The 15,268-nt window shown below is 42.0% G+C and overlaps 1 protein-coding gene across 7 annotated transcripts in view; it reads left to right on the forward strand.

The window, feature by feature from the left end:
• The window catches only part of ARFGEF3 (ARFGEF family member 3), a 177,290-nt gene that overhangs the window by 151,586 nt on the left and 10,436 nt on the right, over nucleotides 1-15,268 (forward strand). For all 7 annotated transcript variants that reach the window (XM_041744802.1, XM_041744803.1, XM_041744804.1 and 4 more), the window contains 7 exons: nucleotides 1,504-1,632; nucleotides 4,103-4,279; nucleotides 5,602-5,716; nucleotides 6,508-6,610; nucleotides 6,842-6,973; nucleotides 8,393-8,514; nucleotides 13,559-14,756. In XM_041744802.1, the coding sequence (XP_041600736.1) occupies nucleotides 1,504-1,632; nucleotides 4,103-4,279; nucleotides 5,602-5,716; nucleotides 6,508-6,610; nucleotides 6,842-6,973; nucleotides 8,393-8,514; nucleotides 13,559-14,756 (1,976 nt within the window). The remainder of the gene's footprint in view (nucleotides 1-1,503; nucleotides 1,633-4,102; nucleotides 4,280-5,601; nucleotides 5,717-6,507; nucleotides 6,611-6,841; nucleotides 6,974-8,392; nucleotides 8,515-13,558; nucleotides 14,757-15,268) is intronic.

Raw genomic sequence — 15,268 nt, forward strand, 5'->3', positions numbered from 1 at the left:
ATGTTGTGAATCTCATTCCCCATCTGTGAGCGGTACATGAAGTGATTTGCATGTACGTAGGATGAGAAAGTGCCAGCAGCGCCAACCACAAGGCAGGCATGCAAATTCAAAATAATGTATAAATTGCAAAAAAAAAAAAAGACTGGAGATGACTGATGGACCTTTGGAAAAAGTGAGGCATGAAGAAGAGTAAAGAAAATAGACTCACACACAGGAGCAGCAAAAGAAAAACTGGATGACTCAGACTTCATCAAAATTAAAGACTTTTGTGCTTTAAAGGACATTATCAAGAAAGCAAAAGGACAATCAAAAGGAGAACATATTTGTAAATCCTATTTTTGATAAGGTTTTAATATCCAGAATATATAAAGAACTCCTAAAACTCCACAAGACAAACTACACAATTTAAAAATGGGCAAAGGGACATGAGTAGATATTTCTTAAAAGATCTACAAATGGCTGATCAGCATGCTCAGCATCATTAGTCATCAGGGAAATGTAAGTCAAAACCACAGTGTGAAACACACTTTCATACTAGGATGTCTATAGTTAAAAAAAAAAAAGTAAGTGTTGGCAAGGACATGGAGAAATTGGAACCCTCACAGGAATATATATTTCCTTTATGGAAAACAGTTTGGTACTTCTTCAAAACGTTAAAAAGAACTACCAGATGACCCAGAAATTCCTCTCCTGGGTCTAGACCCTAAGGAATTGAGAGATTGAAACAGATACTTAGTCCTATGTTCATTGCCTTATTTCCACCATAGCTAAAGGTGGAAACAACACAAGTGTCCATCAACAGATGAATGAACAAAGCGTGGATTATTATTCATCTGATATACAGTGCAACACGGATAGACCTTGAAAACATTACACTAAATGAAATAAGCCAGACACAGAAACACAAATCCTGTGTGATTCCACTTATATGAAATATCCAGAACAGGCAAATTCATAAAAAACAGAAAATAGATGATAGGTTCCCAGGGGCTAGAGTGAGGGGAGAATGGACAGTTACTGGATGCAGGGCTTCTGTTTGAGATGATAAAAAAAAATAGTTTTGGAACAAGATAGTGGGGATGGTTGCACAAAACCTTGAGAGTAATTAATACCACTGAATTGCATATGTAAAAAGGGTTAAAGTGACAAATTTTTGTTACATATTTACAACAAAATAATGTTTTAAAAGAATGTATGCTAAGATGATACAAAAGGATATTTTATTATTTTGGTATTGTCAGCTCCCAAGAAATCTGATAGTTATTTCAATATAGTAAAATTTGCCACATCACCTTCTTCCTGTAGGGGAATGAGAAGAAATTTGGGATTTTCCCCCTTTAACTTTGTTAGAGCATGTAAATCATAATCTGCCCATGCCTGTAGACACTGAGGACTACCACACTGCCATATGGCACACTGCTAAACTCACGATGTTTAGTTTGATCTTATGACTCTCTATTATGTTGAACTGGATTTCACAGAGATCTGCTTTTTCATATGCAGGGCTGATAGAAGTCTGGATCATCCTGCTGGAGCAGCTAACAGCGGCTGTGTCCAACTGTCCACGTCAGCACCAACCGCCAACCTTGGATTTACTCTTTGAGCTGTTGAGAGATGTTACCAAAACACCTGGTAAGAATTTCTATGTCTGTCTTTTGTGGGGAGGTATTATGCATATAACTTTTTTCAGGAAGGTATTTCCATGTGTCTACTTGTTTTACACCCATAACCCTAGACTTGGTGCAGAGCTTCATGCATAATAGAAAATAAAAATACTTGTAAAACAGTAAATACTTGTTAAATGGTAATGATGCAGTTATGTTTAAGATATGTCCTGTTAGGGCAGCCCCAGTGGCACAGCAGTTTAGCGCTGCCTGCAGCTCAGGGCGTGATCCTGGAGACCCTGGATCGAGCCCCACATCAGGCTCTCTGCATGGAGCCTGCTTCTCCCTCTGCCTGTGTCTCTGCCTCTCTCTCTGTGTGTCTCTATGAATAAATAAATAAAATCTTTAAAAAAAAAAAAAGATATGTCCTGTTATTATTTACATGTCTTCCCATCAGTCTATTCACAAATAATACGTACTATCCAGTTAGGTGTGTTGGATCCCTACAATAATCAGGCCAAGGCTATTGGCTTTGCTCTGTTCTATGATCACAGCCTCCTCTTGGCCCTAGGGCTGTCAGTAAGGCTCGCTGAGTCTTCAGTGACATAAACAAACCACTCAAAAGTATGTACAATATTAAAACAGCAAGATCTTAAGTATATAAAGGTCATAGGTGATTGGATTTAGAAAAAGACATGTAGTGGCACCTGGCTGGCTCCATCAGTTGAGCATCTGACTCTTTTTTTTTTTTTTTTTTTTGAGCATCTAACTCTTGATTTCAGCTCAGGTCATGATCTCAGGCTTCATGATCAGTGTGCAGTCTGCTTAAGATTCTCTCTCTCCCTTTCCCTCAGCCTCTCCCTGACTCATGCTTGCTCTCTCTCTCAAAAAAAGAAAAAGACATGCAGTGATCACCTAATACCTTGATAGTACAGGAAAAGAATGGCCCTGAGGAATTTATTTCTTCTTTTGATTCAATCAAATTTAGCATATATACTTAACACATGCAAATTTTCCCAAGATCCAAGCAACTATAGAAATTTTAATTTTACAAACAGAATCAGAACCACAAATGAACCCACTAGTCAATTCCATAGTAATAAGAGGAGTATCATATTTATTACAAACTGGTGAAGACTTGATAACTGGTACAGTATTAGATCCATTGCAGTTTGTAGCAGAATTTTTTCCAAAAAAGCCAGCATAGCTATTCTCATATGTCAAAAAGTTATAAGCCCTTTATCCAAAAATAAGCAGGTATTTTACAGAATTAATTATATAGCTCTCCCTCACTAGTTAGTACTGTTTTCTGTTTTCACATTGCCATTAACTGTGTGTGAAGAGCACTCAACCTAATTAATTCTACTAGAAATCTATCATCAAAGGAAATTAATAGTGATGAAAACAAAATGAGTATAAAATGATTGCTGAAATATATTGAATACCGAAAAAATTATGAACACCCTAAATGGGTTAAGTCAATTACAATGAGAGCATATAAATATCCCACAGATATAAAAATGAGTATTTGTGAATAACATTTAAAGTATATATACTATGGAGTACAACCACAACATTGAAATTTTATGCATCTATAAATACACATGTCCATTCAAAAAGACTAGAAGTCAAACATAAAATGTAATTATCTCTGTGGGTGATGTTTCTTTCTTCGTATTCTCATTCTTTTCTGTGTTTATTAGAAAAAGGTTTCTTACTTTTGTAATCAGAGCTTTAAAAATCCATCACTTTCACAAGGATTTTCATTATAGCATTGTCTAAAGCAAAAAGTTAGAACACCTTAAGTGTCCATCAGTATGGGAACAGATAAGTAACTGTTGTGTATACATGTAATGGAATAGTATGTGGCAGTAAAAATGAGGAATATCTAAATTCTCTGATACAGAATGATCTCTAACACATGTTAATGTGTTTCTTGATGTTTCATATAGATATTTATATGTAAACTTTAGAGGACATTTTCTTATATGTGTATCTCTGTTTACCTCTGGGGGAGTTAATTAGGTGATACTTTGGCTTTATTGGTATTATTTGAATTTTTATGAATTTATTCATATATCACTTGCATAACTATATTCATAACAGAAACAAAAAAAGAGAAGCACCTGAGTGGCTCAGTCATTTAAGCCTCTGAGTCTGGATTTTAGCTCAGGTCATGATTTCCAGCTTGTGGGATTGAAGTCCCAGTCCAGCTCTGCACCTAGGGGTAGTCTGCTTGAGATCCTCTCTCCTTCTCCCTCTGCCCCTCCCCCTACTCTCATGCTTTCTCTAAAATAAATCTTAAAAAAGAAAAGAAAAATGCCAGTGAAGACCATATATTCCCCCCAGTCAGTAGTAAATTCTTTTTCACTGCAACTTCTTGGGTGGGGGGAACTCCTGTGAAAGAACTGGGGCATGCCAAGTGATGGCAGTAACTTCTGTTTCCCTACAGGAGAGCTGTTGTGATCACAGTTCTGATGCCAACTTTTCTATTTCAGGACCGGGGTTTGGTATCTATGCAGTTGTTCACCTTCTCCTCCCTGTGATGACCCTTTGGCTCCGACGTAGCCATAAAGACCATTCCTACTGGGATGCAGCTTCTGCTAATTTCAAGCATGCCATTGGCCTGTCTTGTGAGCTGGTGGTGGAGCACATTCAAAGCTTTATACACTCAGGTATCTTTGGTCCCCTAGCAGTCCATGCTGAGTATTTTTTTTCATGGGAAGCATCACTGTCAAAAAATACCAGTGTATGATTTTTGTCCAGATATTACCTAAATAGAACTATATAGTCAGTGCCAACCTTCTCCTAGATTATCAAAATGAAAATTAATACTTAAAATACATATAAGAATATAGTGCCATCTAGTAGATCTGTGCATGAGAAGAGAGGAGGCAAGTTCAACTATGTAATAAATTAAATAAAGAAAAAAAGAACTAGCTCTGTAATCTGTAGGTGAGAGGGTGTATATCCTCCTGCTTCCTCTGGGAGGCTAAATGGAGGAGATAAGATTTGAGAAAAGGCTTAAATTATAGGCAAGAAGTTGCTTAAGAGGTTAGGGGTGAAGTATCTTAATATCTGTGGTACTTTGAAGATGACCTGAAAGCATGTGGCAGATAGTATATTGAAGTCAGAAAAAAAAAAAAATCACTGTTAACCTAGAAGTTATAATTCACTATGCCTTTGGCTTCTCTTTATAAAGGAAGAAGTAAGGTAAGAGACGCCCTTGTTGAAGAGGTTAGAAAAATTCATGAGATGTTCACCCCAAGGGAGAATCAAAAAGCAAAGTAATAAATGGGTGGCTCTACTAAAGTTAATAAGCTTGCCTCCACAAAAAAGAACGTTAATTGAGAAAGACAACAAGTGGGTGTTTCCACATGTAAGCGATAATTAGCCCTACAGGTATGTTCTTAGCTGGATCACTGCTTTGCCCAGCACAGAACCACTGAGGATTCTACTAAAAATTAAATCTGTGTCATCACATGGACTTTGAGGGAAAGAATATACATGTATTCCTTGAATTGGGAAAATAGAATGTGATTTGGAGAAGTCTCATTTTCTTTAGTCTGGGGATAGTGTGCCAGGCTGAGTTCAAGAACTGTTAAGATGAGAGAGGGTTTGTTTGCCAAGAGCATTTAATTAGTCTGTCAAGAGTAAGGAAACTGTAGGTTTCATTTTTCTCTTTTTTTTTAAGGATTTAAATTTTTTATACAGAAAAGAACACGCACAGCCTGAATAGTAGCTAGTATAAGTGGATGAATTATATGCTTAACTTCGAAAAATTTATATCAACACATAAAAGTAAGCCTCATATTTCATCATGAAATGATTAATACAAGCTAAAGTCAAGTTCAGAAAAAATACAAGAAAATTACTTTTTCCCTAGATTTTTATACATCTTTTTATTGCTCAGACTTTCCCCTTTTACTAAAAATGTCATTTTAACCCTCTCCTTTACAAGAGTTGAGTGAAATTCTGGTTTTACTTTTCCATGTAGACATCAGGTATGAGAGCATGATCAACACGATGCTGAAGGACCTGTTTGAGTTACTGGTAGCGTGTGTGGCCAAGCCCACAGAAACCATCTCCAGAGTGGGCTGCTCCTGTATTAGGTGAGGAAAAGATTCTTTGCCTCTCCACAAAGTTAAGAATTTTTATTATGAAATCCAAGGGAGTTAAATTCTTTTATTGTAGCAATCCACTTTTTGGACTGCTTTCTATAAGTAAAAATGTCTATATGTATATGCTAATAATGCTTCATTTCAATGTGTAAGGCATTATACAAAGAGAGATACTCTGTGCATAGGAAGTCAAGGTCCCTATCCTCAAAGAGGCTTTATAGCCTTTTCTAAAGGACGTAACAGAGAGAGGCACATGAAAAATGACAATAGTTAGGAGTTACTGTACATGCCACGGAGGGCAGGGGAGTAGGATGTCAGCAAGGACTTTTTATATTAATGACATTAGGTCAGATCACCCAAAGTGGGCAAGATCTTGATAGATGGGGACTTGCAAGCAGAACATCACAAACATAAGCATGGAGATCTGAGTCATAAATGACAACAGAGTTTTTATTATTTTGGTTGTTATTTGTAGAGGAGTAGTAGAAAATGAGGCTAGAATAGAAAAATTAGTACAGAATATATATACAGCCTTGCATGCAAAGCCTAAGTTGAGACATTGCCCTATCTGTAATGGGGACCCATTGCTATTTGATATTTTTATAGGAAAATACCTTAGGAAATAGTGTTGTGACAATAGATAGGATACCAGTTGGATTGAAGACAAGTGTAATAAGAGGCAGCAAGACTTGAATGGAAGCTGTGGAACAAATCTGTGCATTCGTCTGTAAGGGCAACAGAAGGTACAGATTCAAGACTTCTTTCCTGATTTCTTTGAGCAGGTACGTCCTTGTCACAGCGGGCCCTGTGTTCACTGAAGAAATGTGGAGGCTTGCCTGCTGTGCCCTGCAGGATGCGTTCTCAGCCACACTCAAGCCAGTGAAGGTAAATTGTTGGCAGGTGGAGCCAGAGCAGGTTCGAGTCATCTCGTGCCTGTCAAGTTGGGTATCTGGATGCTGCCCTCCTTCTCTTATCAGGCAGGCCCACTTGAAATCCTACAGAGGGTGAAAAAGAAGTTGTCCAATCTGTGCTTTTGTCCCAAACACCAGGACCGTAACAGCTCTAGAACACAGGGCCTGGATGCACCTAGGAAACCTCTGCTGTGTTTCTCCCTAGGATCTACTGGGCTGCTTCCACAGCGGCACTGAGAGCTTCAGTGGGGAAGGCTGCCAGGTGAGGGTGGCGGCCCCCTCCTCCTCCCCCAGTGCTGAGGCCGAGTACTGGCGCATTCGAGCCATGGCTCAGCAGGTAAGGACTGGGGCTTGTGATTCCCAGGACTTTTTACAAGCTTCTTCCTGAAGGTCTTGCATAATCAGATTGTCTTTCATTCCCTTAGGGACATACACTTTCTGGCTCTGACATCTTGTCAGTACTGTTCTTGATGAGGACCACTAACCCAGTCAACATCATTATAATCCTTTCTGCCTGGCCCCTACACTTCATACACCACTTGACTTTCTCGGACTCTGTATATTATCCATATTTGCTGAAATATTGATGGTACTTGCAGTCTACAAGTGCCTAAGGATGGCAAACCTATTTGGATTTTTCCTTATGTTTCCCATGCAGAGTTTGACATTTACAAGCTGCTTAATTTCAGTCAAATGTAAATCATAACTAAAATTAAAATATACTTACCTATTCAGGGATCACCATGTACCAGTGACTTTTTCTGCTGACAGGGGTCGAAAGTCAGAAAAGTTGATTGAATCTCCTGAGGAGCAAAGAACATGTCTGTATACTTACCTTGGTATTAGTAGAGCCATGCATATAGAAGATACTTAGTAAATATCTGTTGAGTAGGTGAGTTACTAAATCACCAAAGGCCTTCCAGCCTTAGCACTAGCTACAGATATGCCCCCAAACACTCAAATAGCATGTCAGTCTACTGCTAAGAAACCCTGCATGCCGCTTCCAGCAGAGTAATTAAACATTGTCCCTAAATTTACAATCTATCATGTAATGGCAACAGACCTATTTGAATTATGTCTTCATATACAAAAGACATCTTTTGCATGTATGTGGTATGTTTAAAATATTAAGCAATTTTTATAAATGTATATGCAGTATTGGATTGAATTATTGGAAAAGTATTCTAATTCTTTACAAAAATAAAGTGAATTAAGGGTTATATTCAGAATTGCCTTTTCTCTATAAGAGCTGTTTAAATTCTTAATAAAATCTCCCTTAGTATATCCAGGATACTCTGATTATCAGTTGATAAGTTTCCTGGCTAGGTCTGGTTTCTAAATGTCCTAATTAATTTCTTATTCCTGTGTTGGATAGAATACCACAGAGATGTCAAAATCGGAGATATTTTTTATAAACACGGCCCCTCTTTATTTACTCTTAATTAATATTAAATATCAGCACTTACTAGTTGGAGTGTAATGAGTTGTCACGTGATTAAAGTAGTCGTGTTATTTGTGTTAGTATCAGCCACTAACTTCTGAATATTCACTCTTCTGTTCTAATGCTATGCATATGTAATATACACATATTAATTCTCTCAACATATCATGTAGGAAACCATTGTCAACTTCATTTCATAGGTGAGAAAATGAGTAGAAAGAGTAAGAAATTTATCCAGGGCCATCCAGCTAATCCCTAGTGGAGTCAGGTGGAGGATGACAGAGCTCTAAACTGTACCTTTGCATACCTTTGCAGGTGTTTATGTTGGACACACAGTGCTCACCCAAGACTCCAAACAACTTCGATCATGCTCAGTCTTGTCAGCTCATTATTGAGCTGCCTCCTGATGAGAAGCCAAATGGACACACCAAGAAAAGGTAAGCAGCTAATAAGCTTAAACATGTGGGGAGCTTACAACTAAGGAAGGTTCTATTTATTTTCATTTCTGGCTCATTGAAATCCAAGATTTGGCTAAGAATGACATTTATAGAGTCGTTTAGCAAAGGTTTTTACAGAAAACTGTTTCTGAAGCTTTACAGCTTCAACATTTCACATGTACTAGTTTCATAGGACTACCATACTGAATACCATCAGCTGGGTGGCTCAAACAACAGAAATGTATTTGCTTACAGTTCCGAAGCCTAGAAGTCCAAGATCCAGGTGTCGGCAGGGTTGGTTTCTTCCTAGGCCTCTCTCCTTGGCTTCTGGATGGATGCTTTCTCCCTGTGTCTTCATGTGGTCTTTCTTCTGTATGTGTCTGTGTCCTAATCCCTTCTTATAAGGACACCAGTCATATTGGATGAGAATCTACCTTAACTATTTTTCAAGATCTTAACTCCCAATACAGTCACACTGTGGTACTGTGGGTTTGGACTTCAACATATGAATTTGGGTGGGGGGACATAACTCAGCGTGTCTATAGTAGTATCCATGGTCTCTCTTTTTTAAATTGTAATATGAGGCATGATTCATACTGTTTCAGGGAGAAATACTTCAACTTTTCATGAGCTGTTGGGAGATAAAAACATCTGTGCCCAGCCACAAGAATGTGGCCCTTTTTAGATTGATTGATTGATTGATTGATTTATAATTAGAGACACAGAGCAGAGGGAAGGGAAGAAGGAAAGGGAGAGAATCTCAAGCAGACTCCCCACTGAGTGCAGAGCCTGATGCAGGCTGATCCCAAGACCCTGAGATTGTGACCTGAGCCAAAATCAAGAGTCAGATGCTAAACCAACTGAGCCACTCAGGTACCCCCAAATCTTGCCCTTTCTAAATACTGTCATTTTGCCTACAAACTATTGTTCCTAGCCTTGAAGATAATACCCATGACTGGAATTTCCCATTTTTAAACTTCCAGCCTACTAATAATAATGATGGTAAGTATTTGAGCATGATATGTAAGATACAGCAGCTAGATACTTCCACTCCCATTTTATCCATGGGAAAACATTCAGAGAGGCCAGGCCACCTATCCAGGGACACATAAGCACAAAGGCATGGAGCCATCTGGCATTCTTGGATTTGATTCTTATTACAGAGCGGTTCTTATCTTAGCACGAGATGTAGCACAAGATGCGGTAGACCTAAGGAAGGTTCGTATCTATGCTCATCCTCAAAGGTTCATGTTGAAGTTACCCATGGGGGAAAAAAATATCTAAATCAAATTCAGATTATAGTATTAATAAAGAGAAATCTGGGTGTGGTTTTAAATCACCTCTAGATAGCCCCTGAGCTTTACAGCATCCACCTAATGTGAGAGCTTTAAGATATGGTACTTGAAATTCAGAATCTGTTTCTCTCTGAAACTGGCATTAGCAGGTCTTCAGTCAGCCACTGGTTAGGCAATTAATTCTCCAGGAAGAGACCTTTCCTTTGCACTTGGTCTCAGAAGCACTTCACAGTCCCCTTTGTAATGGGTGTGCAGACCAAAAGGATGAAACACTTGGGTACAACAAATTGAAAAATTATCTGTTCATTTTTGTTTGTTCCAGGTCTTTTTTAAAAATCTTCTGTCAATATAAATGATTAAGAGTTGTGCATCTATAACAGTTATTTCACTTTTTCGGCACCTCTCTGAAATTTTGATCTCTGTATTACTGCTCCAGCTGCGTCCCTTTATTGTCTTATTATGTATCATGGAGCTTGATCCTAAAGCAGAAGGCATTTTTTTAAACTTTTCACATGCACACTTAGTCCCCTTGATACTTTAGGATATAAAATTGCTATCTTGGTTGATAGATACTCCATAACTCAAACATGGCCTTGCATAAACTGTCTTTTTATTTTTTTTAATAATAAATTTATTTTTTATTAGTGTTCAATTTGCCAACATACAGAATAACACCCAGTGCTCATCCCGTCAAGTGCCCCCCTCAGTGCCCGTCACCCATTCACCCCCACCCCCCACCCCTCCTCCCCTTCCACCACCCCTAGTTCGTTTCCCAGAGTTAGGAGTCTTTATGTTCTGTCTCCCTTTCTGATATTTCCTACCCATTTCTTCTCCCTTCCCTTCTATTCCCTTTCACTATTATTTATATTCCCCAAATGAATGAGAACATATAATGTTTGTCCTTCTCCGATTGACACATTTCACTCAGCATAGTACCCTCCGGTTCCATCCACGTTGAAGCAAATGTGGGTATTTGTCATTTCTAATGGCTGAGTATTTCTTTTTTTTTTTTTTTTTTTTTAACTTTTATTTATTTATGATAGTCACAGAGAGATAGAGAGAGGCAGAGGGAGAAGCAGGCTCCATGCGCCGAGAGCCTGACGTGGGATTCGATCCCGGGTCTCCAGGATCGCGCCCTGGGCCAAAGGCAGGCGCCAAACCGCTGCGCCACCCAGGGATCCCTGGCTGAGTATTTCTAATGGCTGAGTGTCAACTGCCTTTTTAAACATTCACTGGTAAAGGGCTTTTCAGCTCTCGGGGAAGGTGACAGATCATGTCCTGTGGGCTCTGGTGTTTATATCTTCCAAAGGTTGATCAAACTTACCCCTCTCTGGTTGGGTTCCTGCTTCAGGAGTCCAGACTGCCAAGGGCATGGGGTTGAGGTGTCAGAGCCATTTCTCAAGGAGAACGTTGCTTCCAGGAGGCATTTGTACTTAGAGCCAATCTGTTTTTGTTACTCAGTTTGTCAGTTTGAACACTTACTGAGAGCTGCTCTCACCAGACATTTTCCCAACCTTGAATTAGATAATAAGATACCGCCCTGGCCCTTGAAGACTTTTACGGTGTAATGGGGCATACAGACAAGGGAAAAGACTTGAGTGGCGACAGGATTTCCCTTAAGGTAGTATCCTATAGCTATAGACATGAAGCACTTGATCAACTTGGGCACTTTTAAAAAGAATGCATATTCAGTGTTCCTGATACCTTAAATAACTTATCAAAAGAAGGGCAGAATGAGGAGTTATTGTTTGAGGGGTATTGAATTTGGGATGAAAAGTTCTAGAAATAGACAGTGGTGACAGTTGCCCAAAATGGTGCAGGTACTTAATGCCATTGAATTGTGCTTTTAAAAATGGCTAATATAGGGACACCCGGGTGGCTCAGCGGTTGAGTGTCTGCCTTTGGTTCAGGGCATGATCCCGGCTCCAGGGATCAGGTTCCATGTCGGGCTCCCTGCAGGGATCCTGCTTCTCCTTCTGCCTGTGTCTCCACTTCTCTCTGTGTGTCTCTCATGAATAAATAAATAAAATCTTTTTAAAAATTAAATTAAGGGATCCCTGGGTGGCGCAGCGGTTTGGCGCCTGCCTTTGGCCCGGGGTGCGATCCTGGAGACCCGGGATCGAATCCCACATCAGGCTCCCGGTGCATGGAGCCTGCTTCTCCTTCTGCCTGTGTCTCTGCCTCTCTGTCTCTCTGTGACTATCATAAATAAATAAAAAAAAAAATTAAAAAAAATGGCTAAAATAAAATAAACTTTTATGTTATGTGTATTTTACCACCAAAGCAAGTTACTTAAATGAGTTGTTAAAAAAGGATATGGTTTGTAAATGGCAGATCTGTGCTGATTACACCATGCTGCCTCAGTGCACCATGGCACGGAGGGTAAGGTCAGCCTTTAAATGTACAGAAGCATTTGTGTTCCTTTTTGTTAAAAGAGTAATTTTGAAATGCAAGGTCATAGCTAACCATATTAACATAGTGGTTGGAGCTTTAAATAAACACTGTTAATTAATTAGAGTTGTCATAAATTCATAATTACCCCGTATGGGATTTAGTTTGCAACATAATGGTATAAGCTATTTTCATGCAGTTCTAAGAGCAGCAAAACAATGTGAAACCATAAACCACAAACCACATGGGTGAATGATAATATTTAACAAAGGTAGTACCTGGAATTGAAATCGTATAAGAATACAGCCAAACAGAAGAGGCCAAATCACCAAGGGGCACTGGTAAGGCTTCCTTATGTGGGCTGTGCCCGCTTCTCAACCAGGGGACCTGGCCGGGTGTCTAGCGAGGATTCGTCCCCTCCCCCTGTGCCACGTAGCTGACCTAAGGGACCTCTCAGCAAATCCAAGTAAGCATTCCAGGGCCACAAAGGAGCCCTGTGGCCATGTTGGCAGGAAAGGACACAGAAGAGAATTATAAGTGTTGAATGATCGCTGCTTTGTCTCTCAGGTTTGGTTTAGAAAGCTTGAGTTCAGTCATCTATATCTTAAATTTGCACATGTGTGACCCTTGCCCATTTCACATGCTGGAAGCACTGGAGTTTTTATATATATGCACCTAAAGCATTAACAGTTAATCCGGGTAAACTGGTTTGGTCCCTAGAAAGCTGGACTTCAATGAGATTGCTAACAGCTCTGGGTTTGAGGGGGAAAAAAAAAAAAAAAAAAAAAAGCAAAGGTAGGGAAGAAAACCAATTAAAATTCATAGAATTTTACGGCCAGAAGTTGTTACTTTCCGATTTTATTTCCTTCACGGTTCCAGGTCATAAAATGTCAAATGCTGTATCCCACCAGTGAGCCTATACTGAAAAGTTTTTATAAAACAGTAGTATCATATAGCGCCTAGATTTTAGAAAGTGTCCGCAATTCTGTTAACCATGATTGAAATGGTGTAATGCCCCCAAGAAGTTTGCCCCTTTGAAAGGAAGGCATTAGGGACGCCTGGGTGGCCCAGGGGTTGAACATCTGCCTCTGGTTCAGGGCCCCTGCAGGGAGCCTGCTTCTCCCTCTGCTCGTGTCTCTGCCTCATGAATGAATGAATGAATGAATGAATGAATGAATGAATGAATGAATGAATAAAAGCTGTAAAAGAAGTAATGGAGTAAAAGCTGTAGATAAATGAAGGCGCTGACGTAAAGCCGGTCCGCGTGTCATCTGGCCCGAGCCCTTGGAGGCTGGGTGACCTTGGAGTGGCTTCAGCGGCCGGCGCGGTGACTAATCGAGCGTCTCTTTGCGCCGCAGCGTGTCCTTCCGCGAGATCGTGGTGAGCCTGCTGTCCCACCAAGTGCTGCTGCAGAACCTGTACGACGTCTTGCTGGAGGAGTTCGTCAAGGGCCCGTCCCCGGGAGAGGAGAGGGCGGCCCCGGCCGCCGAGGCCAAGCTGGCCGGCTTCCTCAGGTACATCTCCATGCAGAACCTGGCCGTCATCTTCGACCTGCTGCTGGACTCGTACCGGACGGCGCGGGAGTTCGACACCAGCCCCGGGCTGAAGTGCCTGCTGAAGAAGGTGTCGGGCATCGGGGGCGCCGCCAACCTGTACCGCCAGTCCGCCATGAGCTTCAACATCTACTTCCACGCGCTGGTGTGCGCCGTCCTCACCAACCAGGAAGCCATCACGGCCGAGCAGGTGAAGAAGGTGCTCTTTGAGGACGACGAGAGGAGCTCGGACTCGTCCCAGCAGTGCTCGTCGGAGGACGAGGACATCTTCGAGGAGACTGCGCAGGTGAGCCCCCCGCGGGGCCGGGAGCAGCGGCGCTGGCGGGCCCGGCTGCCCTCGCTGAGCGTGCAGCCCATCAGCAACGCCGACTGGGTGTGGCTGGTCAAGCGGCTGCACAAGCTGTGCATGGAGCTGTGCAACCACTACATCCAGATGCACCTGGACCTGGAGAGCAGCGCGGAGGAGGCGCCCGCCTTCAGGGCCGACCCGTTCTTCATCCTGCCCTCCTTCCAGTCCGAGTCCTCCACGCCGTCGACCGGCGGCTTCTCGGGGAAGGACACCCCTTCGGAGGACGACCGGAGCCAGGCCCGGGACCACGCGGCCGAGCCCGGGAGCCTGCCGCCGCCGCCCAGCCCCAAGGCGGAGAGGAAGGACGCCGGCCGCAGGAAGGAGTGGTGGGAGAGCGCGGGGAACAGGATCTACACCCTGGCGGCCGACAGGACCATCTCCAGGCTCGTGACCGAGTACAAGAGGAGGAAGCAGCAGCACAACCTGCCCGCGTTCCCCAAAGAGGGCAGAGTGGAGAAGAAGGGAGAGCCGCCGGGCGCCAGGGGCCAGGACTCGCCGCTGCTGCAGCGTCCCCAGCACCTGGTAGACCAGGGGCAGATGCGCCACTCGTTCAGCGCGGGCCCCGAGCTGCTGCGACAGGAGAAGAGGCCCCGCTCGGGCTCCACCGGGAGCTCGCTGAGCGTCTCGGGGCGGGACGCCGAGGCACAGATCCAGGTGGGTTCCCGCCGCGCCAAGCAAGCGCGCGTTAGCCTGCGGCGGTGCCAGCCGACTGTTTTCATCCCAAGTCTTCCTAACCCGTTGGGAGCACAGGATGCTCATTGCTCGGAAGGCTTTGAGTGGGCCTGCCCCTTCATGTATTTAAAATCTGTGACTCGGCTTGAGGAGAAAACGGTGTTGGTACTGTTGAAGAATAGATGGGAGATGGGGCAAGAGAAAAAGACGGATCTAAAGTCACAGGGAGCCCTTTAGAAATAATCCGAGTGTTTGAATTGTGGGCTCCTGTCGCAGGCATAGGTTAGAAGATCTTAGATCTTAGGATTCTGTGGACCTACACAAAAAATGTGTTCTTAGAATAAACATAAGTGTGGACTTAGCGTGAATCTTGCAAGATGCCTTATTTTCCTCTAAAGTATCCTGAAAATAGAACCAAACTTCAAAACCAGACTGGATTTGCAAAAGTCCAGTCAAACAGAGATGTATGGTTATACTATAATAGATGACCTTTT

Source organism: Vulpes lagopus, chromosome 2 (assembly GCF_018345385.1).
Source record: "Vulpes lagopus strain Blue_001 chromosome 2, ASM1834538v1, whole genome shotgun sequence".
Taxonomy (NCBI): domain Eukaryota; kingdom Metazoa; phylum Chordata; class Mammalia; order Carnivora; family Canidae; genus Vulpes; species Vulpes lagopus.